This window comes from Tamandua tetradactyla, chromosome 14 (genome assembly GCF_023851605.1).
Source record: "Tamandua tetradactyla isolate mTamTet1 chromosome 14, mTamTet1.pri, whole genome shotgun sequence".
In the NCBI taxonomy this organism is placed as follows: domain Eukaryota; kingdom Metazoa; phylum Chordata; class Mammalia; order Pilosa; family Myrmecophagidae; genus Tamandua; species Tamandua tetradactyla.
Genome location: NC_135340.1, coordinates 57,477,484 through 57,504,879, shown reverse-complemented (window position 1 = coordinate 57,504,879; position 27,396 = coordinate 57,477,484). Strand labels below are relative to the sequence as shown.

Below are 27,396 nucleotides of genomic sequence, written 5' to 3'. Positions count from 1 at the left end.
GCTTCTGGTTAATATGTATTGAGCTAGGCTTATGAGATACATTTTAAAGGCAAGGAAACTGAAGGTCAGGTGACTAGTGTGGGACCAGGAATGAGGAAATCAGGTGATCATAGAACAACAGCTAGAAAGTGGCATTTGAGGGAAGCTAGCAGACCAGCAGGGGTGAGGAATGAGGAAGGTGGAAGAAGATAGCCAGCTCTTGTTCAGATTTGCAAAAGAAGGAAAAGATGGTTTCCAGAAACTACCAGTAGACAGTAATCCATGGCTAACATGGACCAGGTATGAGAAGAAATTCTAGAACATATTATTAAACAGATCGCTGTGAATACTTAGGAAAGAATGCAGAAATCATTAGGAGCTAGTAGTTTTACTCAGAACAAGTCAGGTCGATCCACACTGCCCTTTTATGAAAGATTGTTCCTCGAAGGGGGATTCAAGGGGCCATCATAGACTTTTGTTTTCAGACAGGCGTTTAACAAACTTGTTGGGAAAGATGCAAACACGAAAGCTGGATTTGATTTTGGAATGTGAAGAAAATTTAGAAACACCAAATCCAACTTCCTCCTTTAAAGAATCAGATGTCAGAGCAGGTTGAACAACTAGACTTAAAGACTGTTTCCTAATGGGCCAGAGTTAACCTTGAAAAAAGCTCTGATGGTACTCCATTGCCCTCTGACTTAAGTCCTAAAACTTAGAACCATCTTACCAATGACTTGGATGAAGACATGGAAGACAGTTTAGCCAATCTGCAGATGACATATAGCTAGGGGAGCGAGGTAAAGCTTTTCGGTGAAAGAATTAAGATTTAAGGTCCAGATGGGTGTGAGGGGGGATATACAGGAACTTTGTATTTTCTGCATAGTTTTCCCATAAACCTACAACTTCCATAATAAATTTTAAAATGTATCACCACCACCACCAAAAAAAAAAAAAAAAGGTCCAGACAGGTAGAAAAGATGGGCTGAACATATTCAGCAGAAAACCATAAAACACCTGTTAGGAAGTTCAAACTGCACAGAACTGACCAGGAGCAAGCATGACTTTTTCCTCTTGGCCTTTACCCAGTAGACGAGAGGCAGTTCCTCCCCTGAGTCATGACAACCAAAATGTCTGTTTTAGTGTGCAAGCAGCCAGAATGCAATATACCAGAACTGGAACGGTTTTAAAAAGGGGAATCTAGTAAGTTACAAGCTTATCTTTCTAAGCCTATTAAAATTTCCAAACAAAGGCATCCAAGGAAAGATACCTTAATTCAAGAATCATCAATGGGTCAGGTACACCTCTGTCAGCTGGGTAGTCACGTGGCTGGTCCCTTGCTCCTGGGCTCCAATGTCTTCAACCTCTGTTCCTGTGGGGGTTCCCCATTTTACTTTTTCGGTGCTGGGTTTCATCTCTTGGCTTCCCTCCGCTCTCTCCAGGTTCTGTCTTGCTTAACATCTCATGGCAGCATCTGCTGGGCTCCAAGCATCTCCAAACATCCATGTCTCTGTTCTCCAAGTGTCTGCATCTGTGTCAGCTCTGCTCTGAAGTTTCTGTTGGCTCTGTTGTTTCTTCAAAATGTTTCCCCTTTTAAAGACTCTAGTAAACTAATCAAGACCCACCAGGAATGGGTGGAGTCACATCTCCATCTAATCAAACAGGTCACACCCACAATTGGGTATGTAACATCTCTGTGGAGATAATATGATCAAAAGTTTCTACCCTACATTATTGAATTAGGATTAAAAGGAACACCTGCCCCCACAAGACTGAATTAGGATTAAAACATGGCTTTTCTGGGATACATAATATTTTCAAACCAGCACAACATCTCCAGAAATTGACAAATGTTCTGTGGGGGCACAACTGCCACAGTTGAGATCTACTGAGATAAACCAGTGTACTTCAAGGAGGAAAGACAATGCATTTTAAGTTGACTGGAGCACAACATAAACATTGCCAGCAAAAGAGCAAAGCAAATACAACCTGAGGCTACATTATTGTTACTACTAACTAGTAATGAATAAAAACTGAACTGCCCAGCTCTTTACATGGGCATCCTCATGGCTCACATGAACCCTAGGAGGTAGAAATAGTACTGTCTCCATTTTTTAGCAAGGACACTAAGACCCAGGGACACTAAGTGACTTGCCCAAGGGCTCACAGCCTGAGGTGGTAGGGCCAGGGCTGCGTACCTCCAGAGCCAGCACCCTTGCCCATTGTGCTGAGTATTTGTAAGCGGTATACTAGGCTCAGCGCCTTCCTCCTATCCCTGGAACAACAGCTGGGAAGCAGCAAATAAGTTTCAGTAGCCCTGAGTCTCCCTGAATCCTCAGGTGAAAACTTGCCCAGTAGTGGAGGTCCCTCCTTCCAGTCAGCTCGTCAGTTTAATACATACAAAATTCTAATATGCCCATTCACATATCAGTGGGATAGTAGACTTTTAGAAAGCTTGCCAACAAAAGTGGTGAGGAGGGGGCAGGCAATGGCTGTGCGGTGGCAGAGTTTCTTGGGAGTGGTTAGGAGGATGCTGTGGCACTTTAAGGGTTAAGTTTCAGTCATCTGGAAGTGTTCCGCTTTCCAGGACAGCTAATTCCCACCGAGGTGGTCGTCCTGCTCATGGACCTGGCACTGCTGATTTGCCTGCCGAAGCTGAGTCCTGAAATTAGGGGGCAGGGTGGCAGGAGGGCTAGGAGCTGGGCCGGCGCCTTACTTAAGTCAGAGTCAGGTGCCACAGAGATGACCGCGAAGGGCCGGGGGACCCCTGAACAGAGACCTGTCCTCTCCTCTCCCCGAGACAGCCTTGGAGCTCCGCTCTGTCGACCTGCAGAGCCCCAGGAACAACAAGGAACACCACACACTGGAGATGGGTCTGACGCGGCTCATCGTCCGCCGCGGCCAGGTCTTCACCGTGGTCCTGAAATTCAATAGGGACTTCCGGCCCCAGACCGACCACCTCACCTTCGTGGCAGAGACAGGTAAGTTCACCCCGCTCCAGGGTCCCGCGGGCTCCCTCAAAACGGGGACGTCAGCAAAGTTCACCAGCAGGGTCCCTGCCTTTCCCTTCGGAGCCTCCCTCCCCTCCCTTCTCCTGGGAACCCTCCTTCCCTCCCCCCAGACCCCTCCCCCTCAGTTCCCTCTCAGCGCTGCCAAGGAAAGATTTGGCCACCCCACCACCGACGGTGCCGGCCTGGTAACAGCAGCGAGCCCTTAGCTACACCAGACACGGTGCTAGCACCTCCCGCACGTTGTCTCATTGAAGTCCTACCGCATGACAGGACTTTTCAGGTGGGAACTATTATGATCCCCATTTTACAGATAAGAAAACTGATGCCCGGAGAGCTAAGTGGCTTAACCTAAGACCCAAGGGCTAAGAAAAGCTTTAAGCCAAAAGGATTAGCAAGTGGTGGGAGGAGGTGAGGGTCTTTCCAGTGCTCCTGGAGTCACACCACATAGATTTAAAAAAAAATTTTTTTTTTTTAATTAGAGCAGTTGTAGGTTTACAGAAAAAATGTTCAGAATGTACAGAGTTCCCATTTACTGCCCACCACCCAGTTTTCCCTATTATTATACCACATGGATTTTTTCCCCATTTTTAAGACATATTTTATTGTTATATAAATGCGCATATCATATAATTCACTCTGCTCAAGTGGACAATTCACTGGTTTTTAGTATATTCACAAGACTGTACAATCGTGACCAGAATATTTTCATCACCCCAAAGGAAACCCTCTGGGGATTTGTGGTCACTCTGCATTACCCCAGTCCCCAGCCATGGCAACGATTTTCCGTCTCTACAGATCTACCAGTTTCATGTAAATAGAATAATACACAACATGTTGCCCTTTTTACACCACAGAGGTTTCTGAGCCTGATTCTCGGTCTCCTACACAGGGCCAGAGCCCTCTGAGCTGCTGGGAACCCGAGCCACGTTCTTACCCACCCCGGCCCAACATGGGAATGTCTGGAGTGCTTCAGACTTCACCGTGGACCTGAACTCGCTCCAGGTTTCCCTCTTCACACCGGCCAGTGCAGCCATCGGCCCCTACATCCTGACGGTGGTGATCTCCCAGGGCAGGGGTCCCGGTGTGACTTACCTGCTGGGGACGTTCATCCTGCTCTTTAACCCTTGGAGTGCAGGTAGGACTTGCCCACAAGTTGCATCGCCAACGGATCCCCTGGGAACGCTCCGCCATGTTCTTCTGAGAAACAGAAGATCAATTGCTGCATACCTGTGCAATATAATGCCATGAGCTCACTGAAAAATTACCTTTACAGAGAATTTTTAATTATATGATGAAAATGTTCATGGTGTGCTAGGTGAAATAAATTAGGATATGGGATATGGTATGATACTAGCTGTGTTAAATGTATGTTATGTGTACAGAAAGAGAGAGTGGCCTGATTATACTGAAATGTAACCGGAGATGTCTCTGGATAGTGGGAATGACTGATTTTCATTGTTTTCTTTCCATCCATCGGAATATTCCAAATCTCTACAACAAGACTGTGATTTATACAATCGGGAAAAGAGCATAATCATTTTATTTATTTTTTATTATCATTTAAAAATGTTTGTGTAATATATATACTACATAAAATTTGCCATTTAAACTATTAAGTGTGCAATTCAGTGGCATTAATTGCATTTGCAATGTCATGCGACCATTAACACCATTCATTATCAAATCTTTTTCATCACTCAAAGGAGAAACTCTGTATTCATTAAGCAATAACTCCCCATTCTCCCTCTCTCCAGCCCCTGCTAACCACTAATCTACTTTCAGTCTCTGTGAAGTTTCTTATTCTAGATATTTCATATAAGTGGAATCATACAATGTTTGTCCTTTTGCATTTGGCTTATTTCACTCAGCATAATGTTTTCAAGGTTCATTCATGTTAGAGAATCATTTTTTTAAGTACAGATAATATCATTGACCTCTATAAAAGCTCCTAGCCTTTTAAGGGGTTCAGTATTAATTCCTTTTGCCATTTTTGCAAGCAACCTTCTGCTTCTCCTGGCAAGCTGCTGTCATCACTGTTTTTTTATTGTATTGCTCTGTTTTGTTTTTTGGTTGGGGTTTCTGCCCCCTCTGTTTCCCTCACCTGCCCAGAGGACGATGTCTACCTACCAAGTGATATGCTGCTGCAGGAGTACGTCATGATGGACTACGGCTTTGTTTACAAGGGTCATGAAAGGTTCATCACTGTGTGGCCCTGGAACTACGGGCAGGTAATGCTCTCTCCTGAAGGTGGGCCTGGTGCAGGGGCTTTTTATAAGTGGTCCTTTGACAACTCTGTTAGCTCGTGCAGGGCTGCCTACAAAGGTCAGGGTGTCAGATACTGGGCCAATTTCCCATCCAGTGAGAGGGCCAAGGAAAGAAGGGGAGAAGCCCCTTTTTAAAAATATACAGAAATTGTGGGAAACCTAAAATGTAATCAAAATAGGCTACTATAATGAACCTCTATGGACCCATTTCTCGACTTCAATGTGGTTGGTTGTAAATCATGTCTCTTCTGTACCAGCAGTTTGCAAACTATGGCCCACAGGCCAGATTGGTCCCATGACTGTTTTTATATGTATGTCCCAGGAGCTAAAATTGTTTTTACATTTTTAAAGCATTGAGGTAAGAATTTTTAAAATGATATTTAGTGCCATGTGAAAATTAAGTGAAATTCAAATTTCAGAGTCCATAAATAGTATTTAATGCTCATTCATTTGTATATTGCCAATGGCTGCTTTCGTGCTACACAATGGTATAATAGTTGTAACAGAGACCATATGGCCTGTGAAGGCTTAAATACTTATTATCTGGCTCTTTACAGAAAATGTTTGCTGCCCCTGTGATCTAGACTTCCCCATTACCCCCACCTTGCCATAGGATTTTCTGAAACAAATTGCAGATACCATATCATTTTATCCAGTAATACTTCAGAATATAGCTCTAAAAGGTCACGACTCCTTCTGAAAAATTTAAAATACGTTATCATAAAAGAAAAGTCAATGGTCATTCTTTAATAACATCAAAAAGCCAGTCAATTTACAGAGAGAGACCTTTGGCTCTGGACAACTTTTCTACTGTGAACCCCTAACCATCGCCTGGGACATTTCTCCCTTCCACCCTCAGCCATCTCAGCTCTGCCCGCAAATACTAGGACAGGGATGGAGGGAAGTTTGCTGAGGAAGACCACATTTTCCACATTGTCCAACTGTGTAACATTTTGGTAATTGAGACAAATACTAGAGCATTTACAGTTGTAAACATGTGGCATGAGCCTACACTGGTTTCTCCAGTGCTCACAGCACTGACTTCAAGGCCCTCCACACTCTTCTACCCTGTACTTACCCATCAGATCTCGTCCTCCTTGCACAAGTCCTCCAGATTTGAGAATAGCTAAGCCCCCGTCCTCAGTACCCACCATGCTCAAAGGCCCCAGCTAAACACTCCCAGTCTCCTCTCTTCCAGGCTACCCCATCCTTCAAAGCCCACCAGCTCCAGAAGGCTTCTCAGATCTCTTCAGTCAACAGGGATCTCTCCTATCTCTGAATTCTGTTTGCTCTTTCCATCAGAGCCTTTCAGGCAGTGTAGTCTGAATCCAGCATGATCCCAATTTGATTTATAAGACCTTTGAAGCCAGGAGCTTGGCTTACCTTTTGCTTTTATCCCTACCCATACGTTATCCTGAAAAGCCCCTCTTAGTGACTTGATGTCTCAGAATTCTTGACGGTTTTACTCTTCTCTTTTTCCCCCTTGGAATCACTTGGAAGTTTGAAGATGACATCATAGATATCTGCTTTGAAATACTGAATAAGAACCTGTATTTCCTAAAGAACCCGTCCAAAGACTGTTCCCAGCGGAGCGACGTGGTGTACGTCTGCAGGGTGGTGAGCGCCATGGTAAAGAGGGAAGGCACCCTTCCTTCTCTGACCCCGTCTCGGGACGGGCCGAGCTTCTGTTGGCACGAGGAAACCCACCTGTTTGTCCTTTGCAGATCAACAGCAACGATGACAATGGAGTGCTGCAGGGGAACTGGGGAGAGGACTACTCCAACGGGGTCAGCCCCCTGGAGTGGAACGGCAGCGTGGCCATCCTGCGGCAGTGGTCGGCCAGGGGTGGGCAGCCCGTGAAGTATGGTCAGTGCTGGGTCTTTGCAGCTGTTATGTGTACTGGTGAGTGACGAGGAGATGGGAAGTGCTTCTCTTGTATATAGTCACGCGTTTAATCCCCATGATAACCCTTTGAGTTCGAGCCTGTTAGTACCCCCACTTTCAGATGAGTTCACTGTAGCCCAGGATGGTTCTGGAGCTTGCCCAAAGGCCCACAGATAGGGAATGGGGGTGCAGAGGCACCTGAGCGTCTAACCAGTGCACAATATGTTCTCCAGGCATCCTGCACGTTTACACAAGAGGGAGGTTGACCTGTTGCAAACGCTCCAGCAGTCTCCTTCATGGAGAGTTAGACTATTAAAATGGTCACCTGAATAGAGGAGACCGTCGTCCCGAAACAAGAGACAAAACAGCTTCTCTCTGCCGCCTGCTCAGACTTCTCAGGTCTGGGTGAACCTGTAGGTGGGGACAGGTGAGGGGAAGCTGGAAGTGCACACACACAGTGTGGGACAGCCTGACCTCACCTGTAGGCAGAGCTGGCAGCCCCCAGCGCCACCCTGAGAGATTCCTGAGGAGTTCCAATTGCAGATTTGCTACTTTGCTAACTACCCTTAAGGAGCATCGACATTTTATGTGTTATCAGTTATGACCAGACAATTTAGTGTAAAGCGTTTGAGTAGATTTTCTGCGAAAAGGAGGGAAAGACAGTACGAAGGGTGCCTGCCTGTTCCCCCTATGCAAAGCCAGGGCTAGGCACATACCTTTCTATTTGTCCTAGTACCTTACACAGTGTCGTGTGCCACACTGTGGTGCTTTACAAATGTTTGCGGAAATCGTAGGTTGACTCTGAGTTGGAGAAATAGGAAGCACAGAATGGGAGTACAGGAAGAACCTAGTTCTAGTCTTTTCTGAGAGGGGCAACACAGCCTGGCAGTAACGCACAGGTGCTACAGAATCCGAAGAGGTTCAAATGAAGTGTTTGACTCAAGTGTCCTACCTTTCCTCACTTGCTGAGGCTATTCTGGCACTAGGAAGCACTTGACACAGCACTGGTGCTTCGCAGTCCGCATTTTATCTTCGTCTAGGGTACTGTGGAGAAGGCCTCGGGCCTGTAGCACCTGGGATGGGAGGGAGAAGGCTGAGGTCTGCATCCTTGCTGCATGCTCACCCTGCCCACTCCCAGGTGTTAGAGTTGAGCTGCTCCTGCCAGTGACTGTCACCTCCCCAGCGGTGGTGGAGGGCCTGGGCCCTAGTGCCTGCTGGGCTTGGCCATTTGCTACTGTAGGCTAGCTGCCAACTCGCCTGAGGGTTTGTGAGAAAGCTTACAGGCTGTGGCTAGGAGTGGACAGGTGGTCACGGACAGGTGGCCCCTTTAGAGGTCTTCAATGATTTGAAGCAAAAGACTTGGTCACTCTCAATGCACCTGGGTTTTCAAGACACTGCAATCCTCCACATTTGATTCTTGAATTGATTTCATTTGTCCCTGGGTAGTAGCGGGGCCTGGGGCAGGTACCTGTCTTGTGAGACTGGACTTGTGACACCTGTAAGGTACGGCAAGCGCTGTAAAAAGCTCTCGTGGCACTATCCTCAGAGGCCACAAGAGGATGCTGCTGCCACATCAAAGATGGTCAGCACCTTGTTGACTGTTGTTTCCTCTCTCTGACATCTTCCTCCCACTCTGTATCTTTAAGTGTATTTTGCCCTTATATTCATTTTCTGATTTCTTTATTACATCCCCTTAACCTTTATCTTTAGGTAGAATCACAGAGCCAGACTGTCAGAACTGAAAATCATCTGGTCCACCTCCTCATTCTGTGGCACACGAGTCAACTGAGGGCCAGAGAAGTTAAGCCACTTAACTGATGTCACACAGCCTCTGTTCTGCAACTGGCCACAACATAGGCCTAAAGACTTGTTTTTCTTTTTAATCATCAAATTTTGTTCTCTGTTCTTAATTTGAAAAGCTGTTGAGTGGAAACACCTTAAATGATAAATTTAGTTGTTGCTATTGTTATTTTAAGTGACTCAAATGATTTCTTTCTCCTTGTGATATGGACATCATTGGTGGAGCAAGCAGGTAGGTGGCAGGGTTCTGGGCCTGAGTGTGTGGTCTGAGGTAAAGGGGTCACAGGTGTGAATCTGCATGAATCTTGGGCTTCTTTCTGTACTCCAGCTTAAGAATTAGAAAATTTGCAGGGGAAGTCAATGATTCTGCTTGAAATAAACCCAGAGGTTCTCTCCCTCCTTTTCCACCTCTTTAGTAATGAGATGCCTAGGTGTTCCAACCCGCGTCGTATCCAATTTCCAGTCTGCCCACAACATGGATGGGAACCTGACCATCGACACCTACTACGACCAAACTGCAGAGATGCTGCCAACTCAGAGACGGGACAAGATATGGTAAGGGCGCCGTCTCCAGCTGCTGCTCTTCCCTCTCCCAGGGTCGGGGTAGGAAAACTTTGACTTAGTTCTCTCAGGCCCTTGAGCTCATATTGCTTTGTACATTGTTGCTGGTGCTGAGAAAATAATTCTCCAACCCAGGAGGCCACCCGTTCTGGTTAATTAGATCATCAAATCAAACTCAATTCAAGACAGAGACTAGGGATAGCGTTCTGAGGACGACAACCAGATGAACTGACTGTGTCCTCTGAACGCTGACCTTAAATCCTGTATTCATCTTCTTTTTTATACCAGACCCTGTTTCCCCTTCAGGGGAAAAGCCTGGACTGGCTCTCTCTGCTTACCACTTCCTGTCTCCCCTCCTTGCCTGACTCCCTCTCTGCTTGTGTGTGTGTCGCCTTTTCTTTGTATCTCTCTTCTTTTCTCCTGCTTTCATTCACCTTCTCTGTTCTGCCCTAAATCTGCTTTTCTGGTTTTTCTTTTCCAGCCAGTTTCCGGGTAGGGCACTTTGAATTGCATGATGAGAACTACCTGCTGTCCTTGGGGGCCCCCTCTCCCCTCTGAGCTTCAGTTCTGTTATCAGTAAAATGAAGATAGTGGCTACCTCATGGAGTTGTTTGGGGTAAATGAAATAAATGCACGTAGGCGGGGCTCTTTTCAACCTGGGGGACCTGGGCATCATCCTAGAAGGCTGAGACTTCTGATCGAGGAAGCAGGATAGAATTCTGTCTATGAATGCTTAACCGAAATCTAATCATGAAGACACATTAGGCAAATGAAAATAAGGCTACTCTTTTAAACAACAGCAGACTGTATTCAAACACGTCAATGTAATAAAAGAAAGAAAAACGGAAGGACCGCTCTGTATCAGATGACTGAAGACTTTGGACAACTAAATGTAATACGTGGCCCTGGACTGAATCCTGCATCAGGTGGTAAAAGAATGTGGTAAAGGACATTATTAGGTCAACTGACCTAAGATTGAAATACAGATAGTAAAGCATTGTATCAAAATAAAATTTACTGAGATTGATCATTGTGCAGGGGTTATGTAAGAGAAGATTCTTATTCCTAGAAAATACAAAAGAGTGTGTGTGTCTGTCTATGTCTCTATCAAAAGAAAGCGAACGATAAAGCAAATGGGGCAAATGTCAACATAGGAGAATCTGGGTAAAAGATATAAGGGTATTCTTTGAACTGTTTTTATGACTGTTACAGTCAGCCTAAGTTTCTGAACAAAAAGTAAAATTTTAAAAATCAGCAGCAGAAGCAGCTATGATATAAAACACACAGCACAGATACAGTGTCAGGTATCTGGCAAATGCTCAGAAAATGTGAGTCTTTGACTCCTTACGCCCTTCTATAGGAATTTCCATGTCTGGAACGAGTGCTGGATGATCCGGAAAGATCTCCCACCAGGATACAACGGGTGGCAGGCGCTGGACCCCACTCCCCAACAAACCAGCAGTGGTGAGTGAGGACCCTGTAGAAGGTCTGGGCCCCATGGGGGGCCCAAAAAGGGTGACTGACCACATCAGCAGGAGGCTGCGAGGAGCTGTCATAGCAGAGCCAGCTTCAGATCTGGGTGTGACTTGGTCATTTATAGCTGAGGGACCTGGATTAGTTGCTGAACGTCTCTGGACCATTCTTTCCTCCCCTGTAAAATGGGGAGGATTTTCATCATCATGATGATGATCAGATGAGTTAATGGGGACAAGAGTGCTTGGCAACCTGCTGAGCTCTCCATGGATGTAGCTCATTAATGCCACTGCCCCGCCCCATCCCATCTCCCCACCACCCAAGGCCACGGCCAGCTGCTCGCCCGGTCAGCAGCCATGTGCCTTAACACCTGTGCCCTCCACAGGGCTGTTCTGCTGTGGCCCTGCCTCCGTGAAGGCTGTCAAGGAAGGGGAGGTCCACCTGGCCTATGACACCCCGTTTGTGTACGCCGAGGTGAATGCCGATGAAGTTATTTGGCTTTTTGGGGATGGCCGGGCCCTGGAAATCCTGGCTCACAACACCAGTTACATTGGGAAGGAAATCTGCACCAAGATGGTGGGGTCAGACCGGCGCCAGAACATCACCGGCTCCTACAAGTATCCAGAAGGTGCCTGGGGCCCAGGGGACTCGGGTGATGACCTCTGTGCTGCTTCCCAACTGGGATGGCACCACCTAATCACCTCTTCTTTTCATAGCAAACTCCCAGGGGGCTTTCCTGCCCCTAGAATAGGGTTGCCACGTTTAGCAAATGAAAACACAGGGTGCCCAGTTAAATTCAAATGGCAGATTAATTCAGATAAATAAATAAATGCTTAGTGTAAGCATGTCCCAAATAGTGCATGGACATACTTATACTAAGAACTATTTATCATTTACATGAAATTCAAATTTTCCTGGGTGTAATTTTTAGCATAGGCATGTCCCAAATATTGCGTGCCACACACTTACACTAAACAATGTTCATTGCTTGTCTGAAAATCATCGATGTCCTGTATTTTTTTCTGATGATCCTATCTTAGGGTCGCCCCATGGTCTTCCTGTATCCATGGCAGTGGGGGTGGAGGGGTGGGGGTTGGGTGGGGTGGGTAGGTGTGTGGGGGTGGGGTTGGGCGCTCAAGAAGGGAAAGGGCTCCCAGCCTTATGGAAGTGAGTGTACATCCCTGTGGAAAGGGCCAGAGTGGCTTCAGCCTGCCTGAGTACTAGTCAAGGCACTGCCGTGCTCTATCTGTGTAAGCCAGAACACGTTCTCACCTCCCTGTGCCTCCACTACCTCACCCGTCAAACCGGGATGACGGGAACAGCAGCGCCCCAGGAGAGCTGCTATGAGGGTTAAATGAATAAATTGAAAGCACTTGGGGCTGTCTAGAGATGGCCACAGCTTGGAGTAGGTTTGGGTTAAGCCTGAATGTTGAGAAGCTTCCAAAGGCAACTGATGAAGCTCTATTTAAAAGGTTCAAGCATTGTATTAGTTTGCTTATGCTGCCAGAATGCAATATACCAGAAATGGAACCGTTTTTAAAAAGGGAATATGTTAAGTTATAAGTGTACAGTTCTAAAGCAAAAAAAAAAAAATGTCCAAATTAAGGCCCCAACAAGGGGTTATCTTCACTCAAGAAAGACTCATGCCATCTAGAATGTCTCAGTCAGTTGGAAAGGCATGTGACTGGTGTCGGCTGGTCCTTGTTCCTGGTTCAGTGCTTCCACTTCTGATGCCAGTGGTTTCCTCTCTAAGTGGCTGTGGGCCTTCACTTAGTTCCTCCAGGACACAGTTCTGGGTTCTCACTTGCTTAGCATCTCATGGGTAGGCACATGGCGATGTCTGCTGGGCTCTGCCCGTGTCTGGGTATCTGCTCTCTCTGTCAGCACTCCAGGCATCTCCAAACAACTATGTCTCTCTCAGATCTGAAGTAGCTGTTCTCCAAGTATCTACATCTGAGGTTTCTTCACAATGTTTCCCCTGTTAGAGGACTCCAGTTAACTAATCAAGATGCACCTTGGAATGGGTGGAGCCACATCTCCCTCTAATCAAAGGCCACACCCACAAGTGGGTGTCCTATCTGTGGAGATAATTTAATGAAAAGTTTCCATCCTACAATATTGGAATCAGGATTAAAAGAAATGGCTGCCCCTACAAGATTGCACCAGGATTAAAACATAGCTTTTCTGGGGTATATAATAGTTTCAAACCGGCACAAGCATATATTTTAGAACCCAGGATGCTGGGGCGGGAGAGAAGCCTCTGGCTTTGCTGATGATAGTGAATGACAAAGAATAGCACTGAATGCTTTATATCCAGCAATGTCTTTAACCCAAGTTTTTGGCAGCTCAGTGAGACAAATAGGTATCATCCCTCTGTTATAGGTGACAGAACTGTACACCAAGAGATTGAGGGACTGTGTTAGAGCAAAGATTTGAACCCAGAACCGAGAGCCGCCAAGCCACATAGTCTCGGCCCTCGTGCGATTGCCTCTCTATGCTGCTGTTTATGTGGCCAGGGCTTCCGGAGGGCAGCTGGGGGATATTGGGTAGCTCATTTCTTAAAGGAGGTCATTGGTCCTCTCAACCCCGTCTTTCCTGGTCCCACTGTCCTCTCCACCAGGATCTACTAAGGAGCGGTCTATATTCATGAAAGCTTCCCGGAAAATGCTGGGCCCGAGATGGACCTCTTCGCCCTTCCTCGATCTGCTGGGCTCCAACGACTCCATGTATCAGCCGGTGCAGCTACAGCTTCACCTGGCCAGGACGCCCAAATGGGGCCAGGACCTGATGCTGACACTGCATGCCTGGAGGGTCCCAGACAGATCCCATCTCAGGGGCCCCATTAGGCTGGTCCTGCGCTTCTGTGCCCAGGCCATGCTGCATGGGGGCAACATGCGGGGGGCCCTCTGGAGGCAAACACTGCGCTTGAAACTGAGCTTTGGGGAGGGTGAGTATGAAACAGGCCTGGGAGGACACCTGCAAGGAAGGGCGCTTTGGGGCCATGAACAAAGTTGGGTTAGCCCAGCTAGCTCACACACACACACACACACACACCTCTGAAACCATCCTGCTAGGTGGAACACAGCAGTGACCTCTTGAGGACCAGTCTGTTTGGGATAAGCACACTGTCTGTCTGGTTTACACAAACACACGAACATACCCACACACAGAGTAACACACACACAAACTAGTTTTTCCTCTCACACAGATAACATTCTCTCCCCCTCTCCCTTTCTCTCTGTCTTTCCCTCCCTCTTTGACTCAAAATGTCTTTTGTCTGTGCTTAGAAGTGCAGTGGCCACTCCTGCTGCCCTACAACAACTACAGAGACAAGCTAACGGACGAAAAGCTGATCCGTGTGTCTGGCATTGCCAAGGTCAAGGAGACGGGGAGGTCCATGCTGGTGCTGAAAGATATCTCACTGGAGCTCCCTCACTTATCTATCGAGGTAATTTTCTGGACAGGGCCCTCTGATTCACCCAACATTTATTGAGCCTTGCAGGAAGAGACAGTCTCTGCCTTCAGACACCAAACCAAGGATTAAAGTGCAGAGTGGAGGGTCTCATGTGGCCTTTGTAAAGTGCAGGTAGGGTGTGCAGGCTTCTCAGAGGAGGTGGCGGTTTTGCAAAGAATGCGTAGCAAGGCACAGCAAAGGGAAATGAGGGTGAAAATAGAGGCTTTTAAAGTAAGGATATAACTTTGTAAAGAAAAAGAGATATGAATGGTAGGGACTGGTGATAGAGTAGAGGAAACAGATTTGAGACAAACCCTAAGGGCTGATTCAAAGGGTGACTGGTGATAAATTGATGGTGACAAAAAAAAGAGAAGCAAATAAAGGGTGACACTAAGATTTCTAGTTCAGATGCCTCAGTGGCTGCTGAGACCATTAAACAGAAGAGGAATTACAGGTGTGGAGAGACTAATGGGGAAGGGGCATGTTCTGCTTCCCATCTCCTTCCAGGATTTTCCTTCCCCTGAAGACTCATTTCCCCCCACTCTGAAAGGCCTTGCCCACTACCTAATCCAAACCTGGCACTGCACCTCGTGGTCTGTTAACAGCATTCCCCCCCTCCAGCCCAGGACAAGTTGGGCAGCTTCAGATCATAAATCACCCGGCCCACCTGATGGTTTTTACCTGGGCAAGCTGTCAGGTTGTCAGACCAAATGATGGCCAGAACCTTCCTGACCGGAAAATGTTGGGCAGAATGGCAACTGCAGACATAAGTCTGGTACCAGGGCCTGGGCCCTGCCTGCCTCCGTGGAGTCCTGTTTACAACAGGATCCCAGTGCAAACTGATCTAAGGCAAGTAGACTGGTGCCCATCTGTAAGAGTTCTGAGGATGATGGGCTAGGCTGTGCTCAATTCCAAAGTTATTTTTTGGAATTTTTTTGTTCTGTTTTTATACCCTCATTAGGGGCAATGGACTTGGTTCTTTTGTTTGGCTCCTGGCGATGTCAGGGTGAGTTTTTCCTTCTTGATTCTCTGGGTGAGCCAGAACAAGTATCGTCTGCGTGGTTTGAGTTCATTTCAGTTCAGCACATGTTTACCAAACATCCAGCATTTGGTTGGCACCATGCTAGACTCCAGGGCTCCAGAAGTGAATAGGACAGAATCCCTGCCTCCCACTCACAGGCCTGGGCTGCTGGATGGACCCCCAGGGAGACTAGGAGAGCTGCCTCATGCCACAGACCTCTCATGTGATTCATTGACAGCACCTGGAAGAGCTCAGTCTGTCCTGCTGGTGTATATGAAGACAGAGCAGCTTGGGGGCAAAAGCCTGGGGGTCCTGACTCTGCCATCCACACACTGCGTGACTTGGCCTTGGTTTCCTTATTTACAGAATGAAAGGGTAGAAGGACATCAATGATGGTTCACAGATGGTGCACCTGATACCCCTTTCTTATCCCACCCCTGGGTCAGAAGCTGTTATCAATCACAACTCTCCCACTGACCCTTCACTTGTCCTTGGGATTCTTTTTAACACAACATTCCTACTGGCCACCACTAACTTAAATTGCAGTCAATCTGGTGGGAAGAGAAATGAGTGTCAGCCTGGTGCCAGCTCCTGACTAGTGGTAGCTTCCTCGAATGTTGTATTCTAAGACAGGTTATATCTTAGATTATATGGGTTAACCCGGAATCCTCTCAGCTCATATTCTGCTCTCCCAACTGCAGCATTTTAGTGCTAAGTAGCAGTCCCTGGTGGTCATCAGAGGAATGAAGAGGAAAGTTACTGAACCAGAGTAGAGAAATGAGGCCAGCTGCCCAAGATATATCTCTCTCCATATAGGTATCTGAGAAGGCTGAGGTGGGCAAGGAGCTGAGAGTCTACATCACCCTCACCAACACCCAATCTGTGGCTCTGAGTAATTGCATAATCGTGCTGGAGGGAAGTGGCCTCATCGATGGACAGATATCAAGAGAGTAAGTAACGCCACCCACTGCCTCTCTTACTCTGGTCTCTGGCAGATGCCTCATGGGTCATAGTAGGCCCATGTCCAGTCTCCTGGATGACCCGTCGTTGCCCCCACTTTCCCCTGTCCTCAGGGAAGGTTGACCTCAGTGGTATTGGGAGGTGGGAGGTACCAGTTCAGAGGGGAATGGTCTAAAAAACCAGACCACCCACCTAGTGGTTACTCCTCGAAGCCCTAATAAGCCTGTGTTGACTTTCAGCCTTGGAACTCTGATGGCCGGACACACCATTCAAATTCAGCTGAGCCTCTACCCCATCAAAACTGGGCATCGCCAGCTGCAAGTCCTCATCAGCAGCAAGGAGATCAAGGAGATCAAGGGCTACAAGGACATCCGGGTGGCTGCATCCAGGGCCCCCTGAGCCCCACCACCCTGCCCTCCCACAGCCCTCTGCAGCCTCCCACCCCTGCCCTTCTCCCTCTTTTCTCCGACTAAATGTGTTAGCTTCACTGCACATCTGCCCTCTCTCCAGCTTGCCTGGGGGTAAAGGAAGCTTGGTTAGAACCAGTGTGCACCTTGGGAAGAGACAATAAAGGTGTCTTTATCTTTACCACGGGTCTTCTTCTGTGCCTGCAAACTCTTTGGTGGCCGAGCTGGCCCAGCTGCCAGCTACAGGGTGAGCCCCTCCCTGCCCTTCCTCTCCCCTGTCTCTTCCCTTCGAGGCTCCAACCACAAAATAAGTCCACACATCGGACTGACATTTCCATCCACAGCTTGCCCTGTATGTGTTTCACAGACCACCCGTGATAGCTAAGGAGGGTGTCGGGGTCTAAAATGAGGGCTTTGAGATTGGGTTGATCTGCACATTCCTAATGGTGAAAAAGAAAGCCCGTGATGCTCAGGGCCACTGGAGTGGGAGTGGAGTGACATTTCCAAGGTTGACAGAGGTTGGCTGGGGAGCTCCAGCTGTTCCCAAAACAATGGCCAGAATTAAGTTTATAGTTCAAAGCTATGACTTTCCTGTTTTCTACCCCTATGTCCAGTCCCGATACTAGCCTAGAATGCATCAAAGTGAGTTTTTAGGAAGAGTGACTGGGGAGGAAGGTGGTGGTCGCATAAAAGACTCTTCTAATGCCCACGTGTTACCTAGTGAATTGACATCATGTCCAGCCTCCTTCCTTATCGGTGGGCATTTATACTCATCAGATGCTTGAGGGATTCCTATGTTAATCCTCAGAATTCTTTTTTGGTCGCTTCTAGGTTTAGATACCAGAAGAAGCCATTGACTCCAACTGGCAGCAAAAAGTCTACTGGGTCTGACTTTTGTAGAACCTATGATTATGCTCTTCATCTGGTGATTACAATCTGTGAATTCTAAATAAAAAAAAATAATAATAAGCCCACCACTATCACATCAAATCAGCCTCTCAGAGCTCTCCGTTTCACTTGTCTAGCAAGACTGCAGGCTGAGGTTGGAGGCAGGTTTGGCCTGGCTGTGTTGGAAGAAAAGCGACTGTGGTGTCACAGAGACTGGCCAGAAGGTGCCCTGCAGGACTTCTCTGCTGCCAGCCTGGAAGCGCCCTGGAAAGGCCAGACAGCCACCTTCCAAACATGTTAGTTCACCACGAGCCCAGGGGCCCCTCAGGGTAGGCTCAGGATGACTGCCTGGGGAGCTCCTGGTAGCTGGTGGCTCTCCAGCAATAGGCATCACTTTTCCTGACCACCCCCCACTCTTGTTCCCTCACCTACTCTCCAGCCCTCCTAATTTTTCATTCTCTCCATTTCACCGGAAATGCGCCTTAGTCTCTCTTCTTCTGGAATTTTCCAGTCTGTTTTGGCATTTGTTATTTTAAGTACAGAGAGAGGGGGCCACTCCTTTTAATTTGTCCTTAATTATCAAAATCATCTATTCTCATTTTAGATAGTTTGGAAAGAACAGAAAAGTGAAAAGAAAAAGAAGAAAAATCACCCATAATGTCTGTCCCCTTCACAAGGAAAACTGCTGCTAACATTTTGCCATATACCATTCTGGTTTTTTCTTCCTTTGTATTCGATTTTTTAAAGTTAACTTCACAAACTGAAACATCATTATAGAAAATGCAGAAATTCCAGAAATGCAGGGAAAGAGAGGCGGTTTTCAGGCGTGGGTCCTCATCCTCGCCTCTGGGGCGCCGCATGTGGGCTTCTCCAGCCCACCTCCCTCTCTTCCACTCTTCCTTTGTTTGCTTGGTGGTTTGTTTTTGTCTCAGCTCTGCGTCCTCCTCTCCAGCCTTCTTCTACGTCTCCCGTGGCTCCCATCCGTGCCTCTCCTCTCCCCTACCAGGCCAAGGGCTGTGCACCCGCCTGCTCTGCTGGGGGGTCCCCTCCCCATTATGAGCCATTTGGCATTTCCGTGGGGCTCCCTGTGTGCAGAGAGTGCTGCCTCTTTTGGAAATCTGAAACCTGGTTCTGTCTGCCAAGGCAGCACCCTCCTGTTTAGTCACCACCCCATCTGTCAGGTCTGGCCAAGCTCCGGAGAGGGGAACAGTGGACAGGCTTCCCACCCTGCCTTCAAGGTGCCCCAGGGGCCATCTGTCTTCCCAGCTGACCTTTCAAATTATGTCCTCTCTTTCCACCTAAAAGTTGGCTAAAAATTATACTCTGTAACGTTTTCTTCCTTTTCTATTTTTTTTCTCCACTCAGGCAGCCTGTCTGGGCCTTATTTCCTCACCATGGTTGATGATCTAGATAATTCCAAGCTCCTTTAGGGAGGGGGAGAGGGGTGCCCGGGACGCTGGCGTCGGTGCCCACAGCTGCACAGCAGGCTTGTGTTGACACCAGTGACGCTGCCTGTAGTGGGGCAGACCAGGTCAGGCAGGGCTCCCAAAGATAAATTCTAAGCCAAGGATCTATCAGAAGTGCGAGGTGGCAGCAGAAACTTGCACCCACGTCTCCTGACTCCCGGTCTGCCCATCTCCCATGGTGCACAGAGACTGTCACTCCTGTGTCCTTTGACTGTGGTTTTAGGGTCACGGCTGTCTGGCAACTTTGTGTCTATAAAGCAAAGATCTGGAAGGTCTGTCTTCCTTTTGTAATCCTCTGTGGGCACGCTTCTTCACCCTTCCCTCACACCTGGACTCCCACGAGTGTTAGCATTTAAAATGTAAAGTTAATAGAGTTGAGAGGTCATCTGGAGGTTATTCTTACACATTATATAGATATCACCTTTTTAGTGTAGGTATATTAAAGAGGCTGGAGGGAAGTACCTGAAACTGTAGAGCTGTGTTTCAGTAGTCATATTTCTTGAAGATGACTGTATAATGATATAGCTTACGCAATGTGACTGTGTGATTGAGAAAACCTTGTTCTGATGCTTTGTTTATCTACGGTATGGACAGATGAGTAAAACATATGGATTAAAAATAAATATATAATAGGGGGAACAAATGTTAAAATAGTTGAGTAGAGGGAAATTCTAGTTGTCAATGAAAGGGAGGGGTGAGGGGTATGATATGTATGAGTTTTTTCTTTTTATTTCTTTTTCTGGAGTGATGTAAATGTTTTGAGAAATGATCATGGTGATGAATATACAACTATGTGTTGATATTGTGAACCATTGATTGCACACCAAGTATGGAATTTTCATAAGTTAAGAACGTTGTATGTTGATTGGTTTTATTAATAAAAAAATTTTTTTTAATGTAAAGTTAAAACTGTAAGCAAGCTGTGTATCTGAGTTTTGGATTCATGGTGGAGCAATATGTAAAGTAAGCACCCAGACAGGAATGAGCTTTCATCTATTGTCCCAGACTTGGAGGCACCATGCTCCAGCTATCTCAAAGGATGTAAATCTTAAAAGAAATAGTAAATAGTAAATAACTGAGATAAGGAACTAATGAAGTTCTCCAAATCTCTGTTGTTACCCAAGATAACTGTCTTTCTTTGTCTCTAACATGTATAAAAGGCATGCGAAAAATCACTACAGAGAGGCAGGTTTGGGAAGTTTCCCCTGCCCTCCTGCTGGCATAAAATAAACCTTCTTTTCCTCCACAGCCCCTTTGGTGTGTCTGTGCATTAAGCCAGGACGAGGGACCAACCCAGATTTGGGGTGGGGGAGGGGGGCACCTATTCCACAGACAAGGAAACTGAAACTTGCTCAAGAGCATACTGAGAATTTCTGGCAGGCCAGGATTAGACGCCAGGTCCTCTGGATCATAGACAGATCTGGAGGCCCCCACCTCCACCTTACTAGAGCTGGCCTGCCCCAGGGGGATGGCAGGTGAGTACAAACCTCTGTACTCAGGGGTCCCAGCATCGGTCTGTACCGTCCCTGGGGGCCGTTGTCCTGCTTCAAGGCAGTACCCCTTGTGCTCCTGTCCATCGATCCTGCTGGAGTTCCCATCTCGCTGCCTTCCTTATCCCAGACCAAGTGATGAGCTGCTCTAATTAAAGTCTCCTCTTGCCTCCCAGCTCAACCCTCCACACACCCTCTAACTAATGATTTCTGGGAATCAAATAAAAGGTTGAACCTGTAAATCAGCTCATTAGGCTGCTTGCCCAAGTCGTATTCAGCCCCCAGGGGACAGAGGAGCTGGTGTATGTTCTCCTGGCTCCATTAATGGGCTTCCTGTCACTGTGGTGCCTCTACCTCCTCTCTCCTGCCCAGGTGCTACCTTAGAGGGGTCTCTTCAAGGCTCCTATGACCTAACAACTCAAGGCCCTGAGGTCCCTTTGGCGAGCATCCATCTCCTAGCCTTCTGCCAAAACCCCTGATGGGCCCTCATAAGTGGACATGAATTCTCTGTCCCCTGTGCACTCCCCCGTGCATGTGGCATGGTCTGGGCTGCTTCCTCCCACCTAGGATAAGTTGCACTGGGACGAGTTAGAGGTGGGGAGGCTGTCCAGCATTAAGGCAGACTCAGGCTGGCCCCACTGAGGGCTAGTGATGTGGGCCCTGGGGCATAACTTCATGGGCTTCACTCACAGTGGCTGTTTGATGGTTCCAAGATTCTCTTAAAGATTCTCAGGTGGTCCAGGCTGTCCCAGTGCCTGGCCATTGGGCACTGTTTCTGGGTCCTCGGCTGCTCAAAGCAATGGGTTGGGTTAAACGATGTAAATTTATTTGCTCACGGTTTTGAGGCTGGGAAAATGTCCAAATCAAAGTATCATTAAGGCAATGCTTTCTTCCCAGGGACCAATGGCTGGTGATGCTTGGCTCCTCTGCTACATGGCAAGGTACGTGGCAACATCCGCTGGTCTCTCCCTTCTCTTCTGGGTTTTGTTGATTCCAGCTTCCTGCCTACATGGCTTTGTCTCTCTTTGTCTGAGTTTCATTTTCTTATAAGGACTCCAGTAATAGGATTAAGACCCATCCTGATTGAAGTGGGTCACTCCTTAACTGGAGTTTCTATTTACCATGGGTTCACACCCACAGGAATGGATTAACTTTAAGACCATGTTTTTCTGGGGTTAACACAGCTCCAAACCACCACAGGAACCTTTCTTTTTGGCTGCCTCACCTCTCCAGACCTATTCCTCATAGCTGTTCTCATTGTTCAGCCTTCCCTCAAAATTAGGTTCTCTTGCCCACGTCTCCTCCTCCTCCTCAAGTTCTGCTCACTGCTGCCTAACCCATCTCAACTAATGTATCAGGGGGGTTCATCCATTTTTTCATGCATGGATAATTTTAAAATTCATTCATTCAGGCCCACTCCAATCAAGAAGACAGAATAGGATGCATCAGGGGTCCTTGCCCTTACAGGAGCTTTGAACAGCCAGTAAGATCTGGCAGTAACATCTTTCTCAAAGCCCCAGAAAACAGTGAAAGGACTGGAGCAAGAGAGTAAGCGCTGTATCAAGAAAAAAGGCCATTTAAAAGAAGCAGGATGTTGCAGCACCTTGTATGGGTCCCTGGTCCTGGTTCTGGAAGGAGCAGAGTAACCCTCGTGCACATACTGGGAGTATGTATGTCTGGCCTAGGCTTTCTGGTGGCAGCCTGAGGTACTGAACCAGGATACTCATCATGGACTTGCCATCCCAGAACTTGCCCTGTGTGTAGAGGGCAGTTCATGGAACTGTTGTCCTACAGAATGCTGGAGGAGAGCAGCTAAATTGTGCTGCCAGGGGCAAGGGGCTGGTCGCTGTAGATGAAGGATGGAGCCATGAGAAAACTGTTTCCTAGGGAAGAGGGGGCATCCATATCTTCCTCCAAATGGGGGATTTTCCTACAGCCACACTGGCATGCTTAAGACAAGATGCATGAGCAGAGAGGATCAGGAGGGTGCCTATGCTATGGCCTCCAGCTATTTTCTAAAGTCATGGTATGTACAAACACTGAAGGAGAGCACCCACTTAGATCCATCTGCTCTTCGCAGATTCTACTAGTGTTAAGTAGAATAAAATGACCACCTGCACTGGGCATTGCTGGGAAGGAGCCCTTTCCAAGATGGCATTTTTCAGGAGACAAAAACAATCAACCTGCAGGGGCTTTCTGAGAAAACAGAAGGAGGAATTCACCAGATAGAATTCAGATAAGCGATACTTGGTGATAAACCAATTTCAGTCCAGGAGAAATAGCTTACCAGAATGGACAAGCATATCATACTAATCAATGAATATCTGCTTCCCACTTTGTAAGATCCCTCCAATATAAAATGCAAACTCTACATCAGCCAATCAGAACATTTCCTCGATTGCTTCCCATTTGCCCTATATAAGCTTCCCTTTCCATTTCATCTGCTGAGCTCCTTACCACTTTCAGTTTGGTGCTGTCTGATTCGTGAATTGTTGCCCAGATAAATTTTCACATAAAAAGTTTTAGTTGCCTCGTTTATCTTTGACACTGGGAAAGTTGTTTCCTTTTCTTCATTGTTGGTTCTGTCATACACAAGCTCAATACAAGCATAAAGTACAGATGCCTCAGAGTCTAACTTCAGAGATAAGACATATAATATAAAACATCAAAATATCCAGGTTTCAACAAAAGATAAAACATACAAAGAAAAAGGAGTGATAGTCTAGGCAAAGGAGAAGGTTAAAGCATTAGAAACCATTAATGAGGGGAATCAGACCTGGGACATACCCAAGATTTTAAATTCGTTCACTCAGTCACCATATATAAACTGGAAAACTGACCATGGTTCGGATGCTGGCTTAAGAATTTATGAAGTTCATGGGTTTGGCTGTCTGACTGCCTACATCCAAAATCTGGCTCCACTAGTTCTTATGAGTAATCCTGGGGAAATTATTTGACATCTTTAAGCTTCAAAATCCTCGCCTGTAATAGGGGACAATAATAGTACCAAATTCCTATGGCTGTTGTGAAGATTGCCCACCTAATCCTTTCAATGCACATGAAGAACTTAAACAGTGTCTGGCACTTACAGGCTATTACTAGCTCTACTAATACTATTAGCCTTTATAATTATTAATGTGGATACTATTAATAAGACAGAGTCCATGTCTGCAAGGGGCTCCCAACTTAGCTTAGTTGGGGGGAAAACAGGTCAGTATTTATAACATCACAGTATGAAAAGGCTAATTAGAGGGAGCCCCTAAACGCCTGGTGTGCTAGAGGGAGGGTGTCAGGAAGACTTCCCAGGCAAGTGATGTTTGAACCTGCACACTGGAGAAAGTAGACAAGTAAGAAGCAAGAACATTTCAGAAAGAGAGAGACCAACCCTCAGGTGAGCACAGAGGGGCAGGAGGGCAGGTCTCTGTGGGAGAACTGCAGGTGGTGAGGGTCAGAGCCTGAAAGCTTTGAGGGTGATGTTGAGGAGTTTGGGCTCAATTCACGACTGGGTGTTAAGCAGGACCACAACTTGGTTAAATTGGCACTGCATAAAATCACTTTGATGATCCATTTGGGGAAAAGATAGATGGGAGATTGGCTGGAAGTTGTTGCTCAGGCAAGGTAAGGGCTTTAACGAAGGCAGGACCATGGGGGGGGGGGGGTGGCCAGGAGATGACAGATTTTAGGAGCTACCTAGGAGCAACTGCACAGGGCTTGGGGACTGATAGGCTAAGGGAAGTCAGGAAGATGGAGAAGCACAAGGTGGCACCCAGGTTTCTCCCAGGGTGGATGGAGTGGGTAATGTTCCCCTTCAAACATCTGAGTCTACCCAATAGAGCTGTCCAGCAGGTGGTACCTACATCACTGAGGAATGCAGGGGGAGAGCTGGGCACCTGCACCCTTGTTGTGTGAGAGCTGCATTTGTGGTAGTGTACACAGTGAGAAGAGAGGAGGCCCCAGGTGAGCTCCTGGGAAGAGCTTGTAAAGGGCCCTGAGAAAGAGAGAACAGAATGGACAGGGCGGTAGGACAACAACCCAGAGAGAGATCACCTGAGTCCAGGAGGAGGTTGGTTCTCAATGAGCATGGCCAGCACAGTCAGGACAACAGGAAGCCCCCCAAGATAAAAATGCCTGGGGGTCAGAGATGTGAGGAGAGTGGTCTCATGGGGTCAGGACAGAAGCCAGACTGCAGTGGGTTAAGAGTGGGTGTGGGAGGTGAGGCAGTGGACAAGGAGCATGGCTGAGGGTGGGGCTGAGAGAGAGAGCCAGCGCTGGAGGGGACACAGGGTTGCAGGAGGCCTGGTGTGGATATGGGTGTGTTATGACAGTGAATTGCACGTGTAAGAGCTGATTGGGAAAGAGAGAGGGTTGAAAATACAGGAGGGAGGACTGATGCTGGTGAATGAGGTTCCTGAGGAGAGAGGAGAAGGGACATAGAAAGCAGCTAGAAGCAGGGAGAAGTGTCCTGGAGGAGGCAAAGGCAGGGGGTGGTGGGTACAGATGCTTCAGAGTGCCCCCCCCCCACTCACAATGCAGAGTCCTTCACTCCTCCTCCCCTCTCTGTCCTCCCATCTGTGTGTTTCTCCCTCCACGGTCATGCCAAGGATTTTCACTTTTCTTACTAGGATAAAGGATCTTGCTGACTGGCATTCTCATCCTCTCACTTCTTTCCAAAAATTCCTTCATGAATCTTCCCAGTTTATCTTCCTCTATTACTTTTATTTGAGATTCCCCTTACTATGGCTGGTTTCACCCACAACCATACTGAGGGCAGAAAAAAAAAATCAGATGAAGGATAAACCACAGTGAGCTGTTTGCTTATAATGTCCAGAAAGTGACTCTCAGTATAAAAGAGAGGACTTAGGCGCAGAGCAGGCTTGTAGGCTCACTGTGTAAGTTGTGAGCCATAGGCTTAGAATCCTAATACTCCTTCCTGCAGGGACCCTGGTCAGCTCACCGCCCCCACCGGGCTCCTACCACGCGCGGCACCTGTGGGGAATGCCCCATTGCCCAAGCACCAGCAACGACCTACATGGCACGAGGCCCTCACAGTTCCTTGGCCTCCACGCCCCCTCTCAGCCCAGCCACGGCGCCAAGAAAAACCCGAGGGCAAGTGAGTAAACCAGTTGTGTTCCGCCCAGTAAGCAGATGGAAGTGCCACAGCCGGCCCCGCCTTTGGTGTCTCCCGGAACCTGAGGGATGGAAGGGGAAGCAGGTACTCCATGACCAGTTTCTTGAAGGTCCAGTTGATTCACTCATTTCGTGGGGAGCAGATCAGCCGCGGAGGCAGCTGCCATGGAGCAAGGTAGGGAAGGCCCAGGAGCCGCTGGAGCACAGGGCGGGGGTGGGGGGTGGGGAGGCAGAGGGAGACTCTCTGGGGAAAGCTGGCTAACTAGAGAAGTAAACAAAGAACACAGGCAGGACGAGTAGAAATCCCAGATCCTTCAGAATTAGTTGAAGCTGAGGAGCGGTGGCCTAAGAGCCAGAAGACAGGGTGGAAGCCAGAAGGTGAGCGCAGCCAAACCGCCCTGTGCCGCCATGCCAGCCTCCACAGCTGCGTGGGAGGGGCAGAACCGGGGGCTCGGGTATCCTGACTTCCTCTGCCATTAGCTGCCCTTTGACCTTAGGCAAGTCACTTCCTGTCTGAAAAATGATGGAGGTCGGACCAGACAATCTTAGTCTCTGAACCTTCATATCTTCCCTTTACCCCCCACCTCAGAGGTTCTGTTCCCCACCTTAGCTCACCTAGCACCCCTTCTCTATATATCATCTTCGCTCTAGAAAGAGCTGCTGTGAGGATTAAATGGTTGATTGAAACGATTTATGGGAATGTACTTTTAACTCCTCTGTGCTTATTGATTATTCTTAATATTACAGCTTCACCTTTTATTTATTTATTTATTTATTTATTTATTTTTGGCATGGGCAGGCTCCGGGAATCAAATCCAGGTTTCGGGCATGGCAGGTGAGAATTCTGCCACCGAGCCACTGTTGCACCGGCCATTAAAGCTTCGCTTTTATTTACGATTTTTTGTGTTCAAATTTTTATTTTTAAATTGTTATAATGTTTAAATACATAAGAAATATATGAATATGTAGTTAGTGTAAAATAAATCAACCTTTGCAGACACCCCTAGCCCCAGCCTCATCAGAAGTAGCCACTGTTACTAGTCTTTTGTCTACTGCTTACTCAATACAGTATGTAGGATTAACATATGTGGCGCTTATTTATTTATTTTGGTGTATATGTGGTATCTTATTGTACATATTTTTCTACACCCTGATTTTTTTTTCACTCAGCAGTATGCTTGGGGCTCTATCCACCCCAATCAGTATCTATAAATCAACCTTGGTGTTTTCCCTTTTGCATAGTATACCATCGTATGAGCACAAATTTGTTTATAAGGTCTTCTATTGATAGGCATTTAAGTTTCCCATTTTTGTTATACCAGCAGAGTTGCAACATACATCCTTATCCATGCCTGTTTGTGCTCATGTGAGAGTGATTCTCTAGGACAGATATTAAAGTCATTTATTTTAAAAGTTCTTCCTAGAAAAAGTCTCCTTTCTGAGTCTCCAATCATTTCTCCCCATTCTGCCCTCACGTCAAAGAACACAGCAGCCCTCTCCCCCTGATGTTAAACATAAACCTCCTATTGGGATATCAGCTGTCTGGGGTAAAATGCAGATCCCGGTGCTGTAGGCACAGGTCCGCTTGGTCCTATGATGCACCCACAGATTTGA

General features: G+C 47.2%; 2 protein-coding genes across 7 annotated transcripts in view; both read left to right on the top strand.

The window, feature by feature from the left end:
* The window catches only part of TGM7 (transglutaminase 7), a 57,864-nt gene extending 40,888 nt beyond the window's left edge, over window positions 1-16,976 (top strand). For 3 of the 4 annotated variants that reach the window (XM_077127669.1, XM_077127668.1, XM_077127666.1), the window contains exons 2-13: window positions 2,781-2,957; window positions 3,877-4,122; window positions 5,097-5,215; window positions 6,752-6,880; window positions 6,976-7,153; window positions 9,352-9,490; window positions 10,857-10,960; window positions 11,355-11,597; window positions 13,590-13,916; window positions 14,257-14,417; window positions 16,261-16,394; window positions 16,644-16,976. In XM_077127669.1, coding sequence (XP_076983784.1) covers window positions 2,846-2,957; window positions 3,877-4,122; window positions 5,097-5,215; window positions 6,752-6,880; window positions 6,976-7,153; window positions 9,352-9,490; window positions 10,857-10,960; window positions 11,355-11,597; window positions 13,590-13,916; window positions 14,257-14,417; window positions 16,261-16,394; window positions 16,644-16,803 — 2,052 coding nt within the window. In that variant the 5' untranslated portion in view covers window positions 2,781-2,845 and the 3' untranslated portion in view covers window positions 16,804-16,976. The remainder of the gene's footprint in view (window positions 1-2,780; window positions 2,958-3,876; window positions 4,123-5,096; window positions 5,216-6,751; window positions 6,881-6,975; window positions 7,154-9,351; window positions 9,491-10,856; window positions 10,961-11,354; window positions 11,598-13,589; window positions 13,917-14,256; window positions 14,418-16,260; window positions 16,395-16,643) is intronic. The other variant, XM_077127667.1, reaches the window with a different exon arrangement.
* Window positions 16,977-25,635: 8,659 nt separating this feature from the next.
* Window positions 25,636-27,396, top strand: part of TGM5 (transglutaminase 5) — a 43,795-nt gene continuing 42,034 nt past the window's right edge. Inside the window, exons 1-2 of one of the 3 annotated variants that reach the window (XM_077127628.1) lie at window positions 25,653-25,765; window positions 25,893-25,957. In XM_077127628.1, coding sequence (XP_076983743.1) covers window positions 25,948-25,957 — 10 coding nt within the window. In that variant the 5' untranslated portion in view covers window positions 25,653-25,765; window positions 25,893-25,947. Of the gene's footprint in view, window positions 25,958-27,396 lie in introns of all 3 variants that reach the window. The other 2 variants (XM_077127626.1, XM_077127627.1) reach the window with 2 other exon arrangements.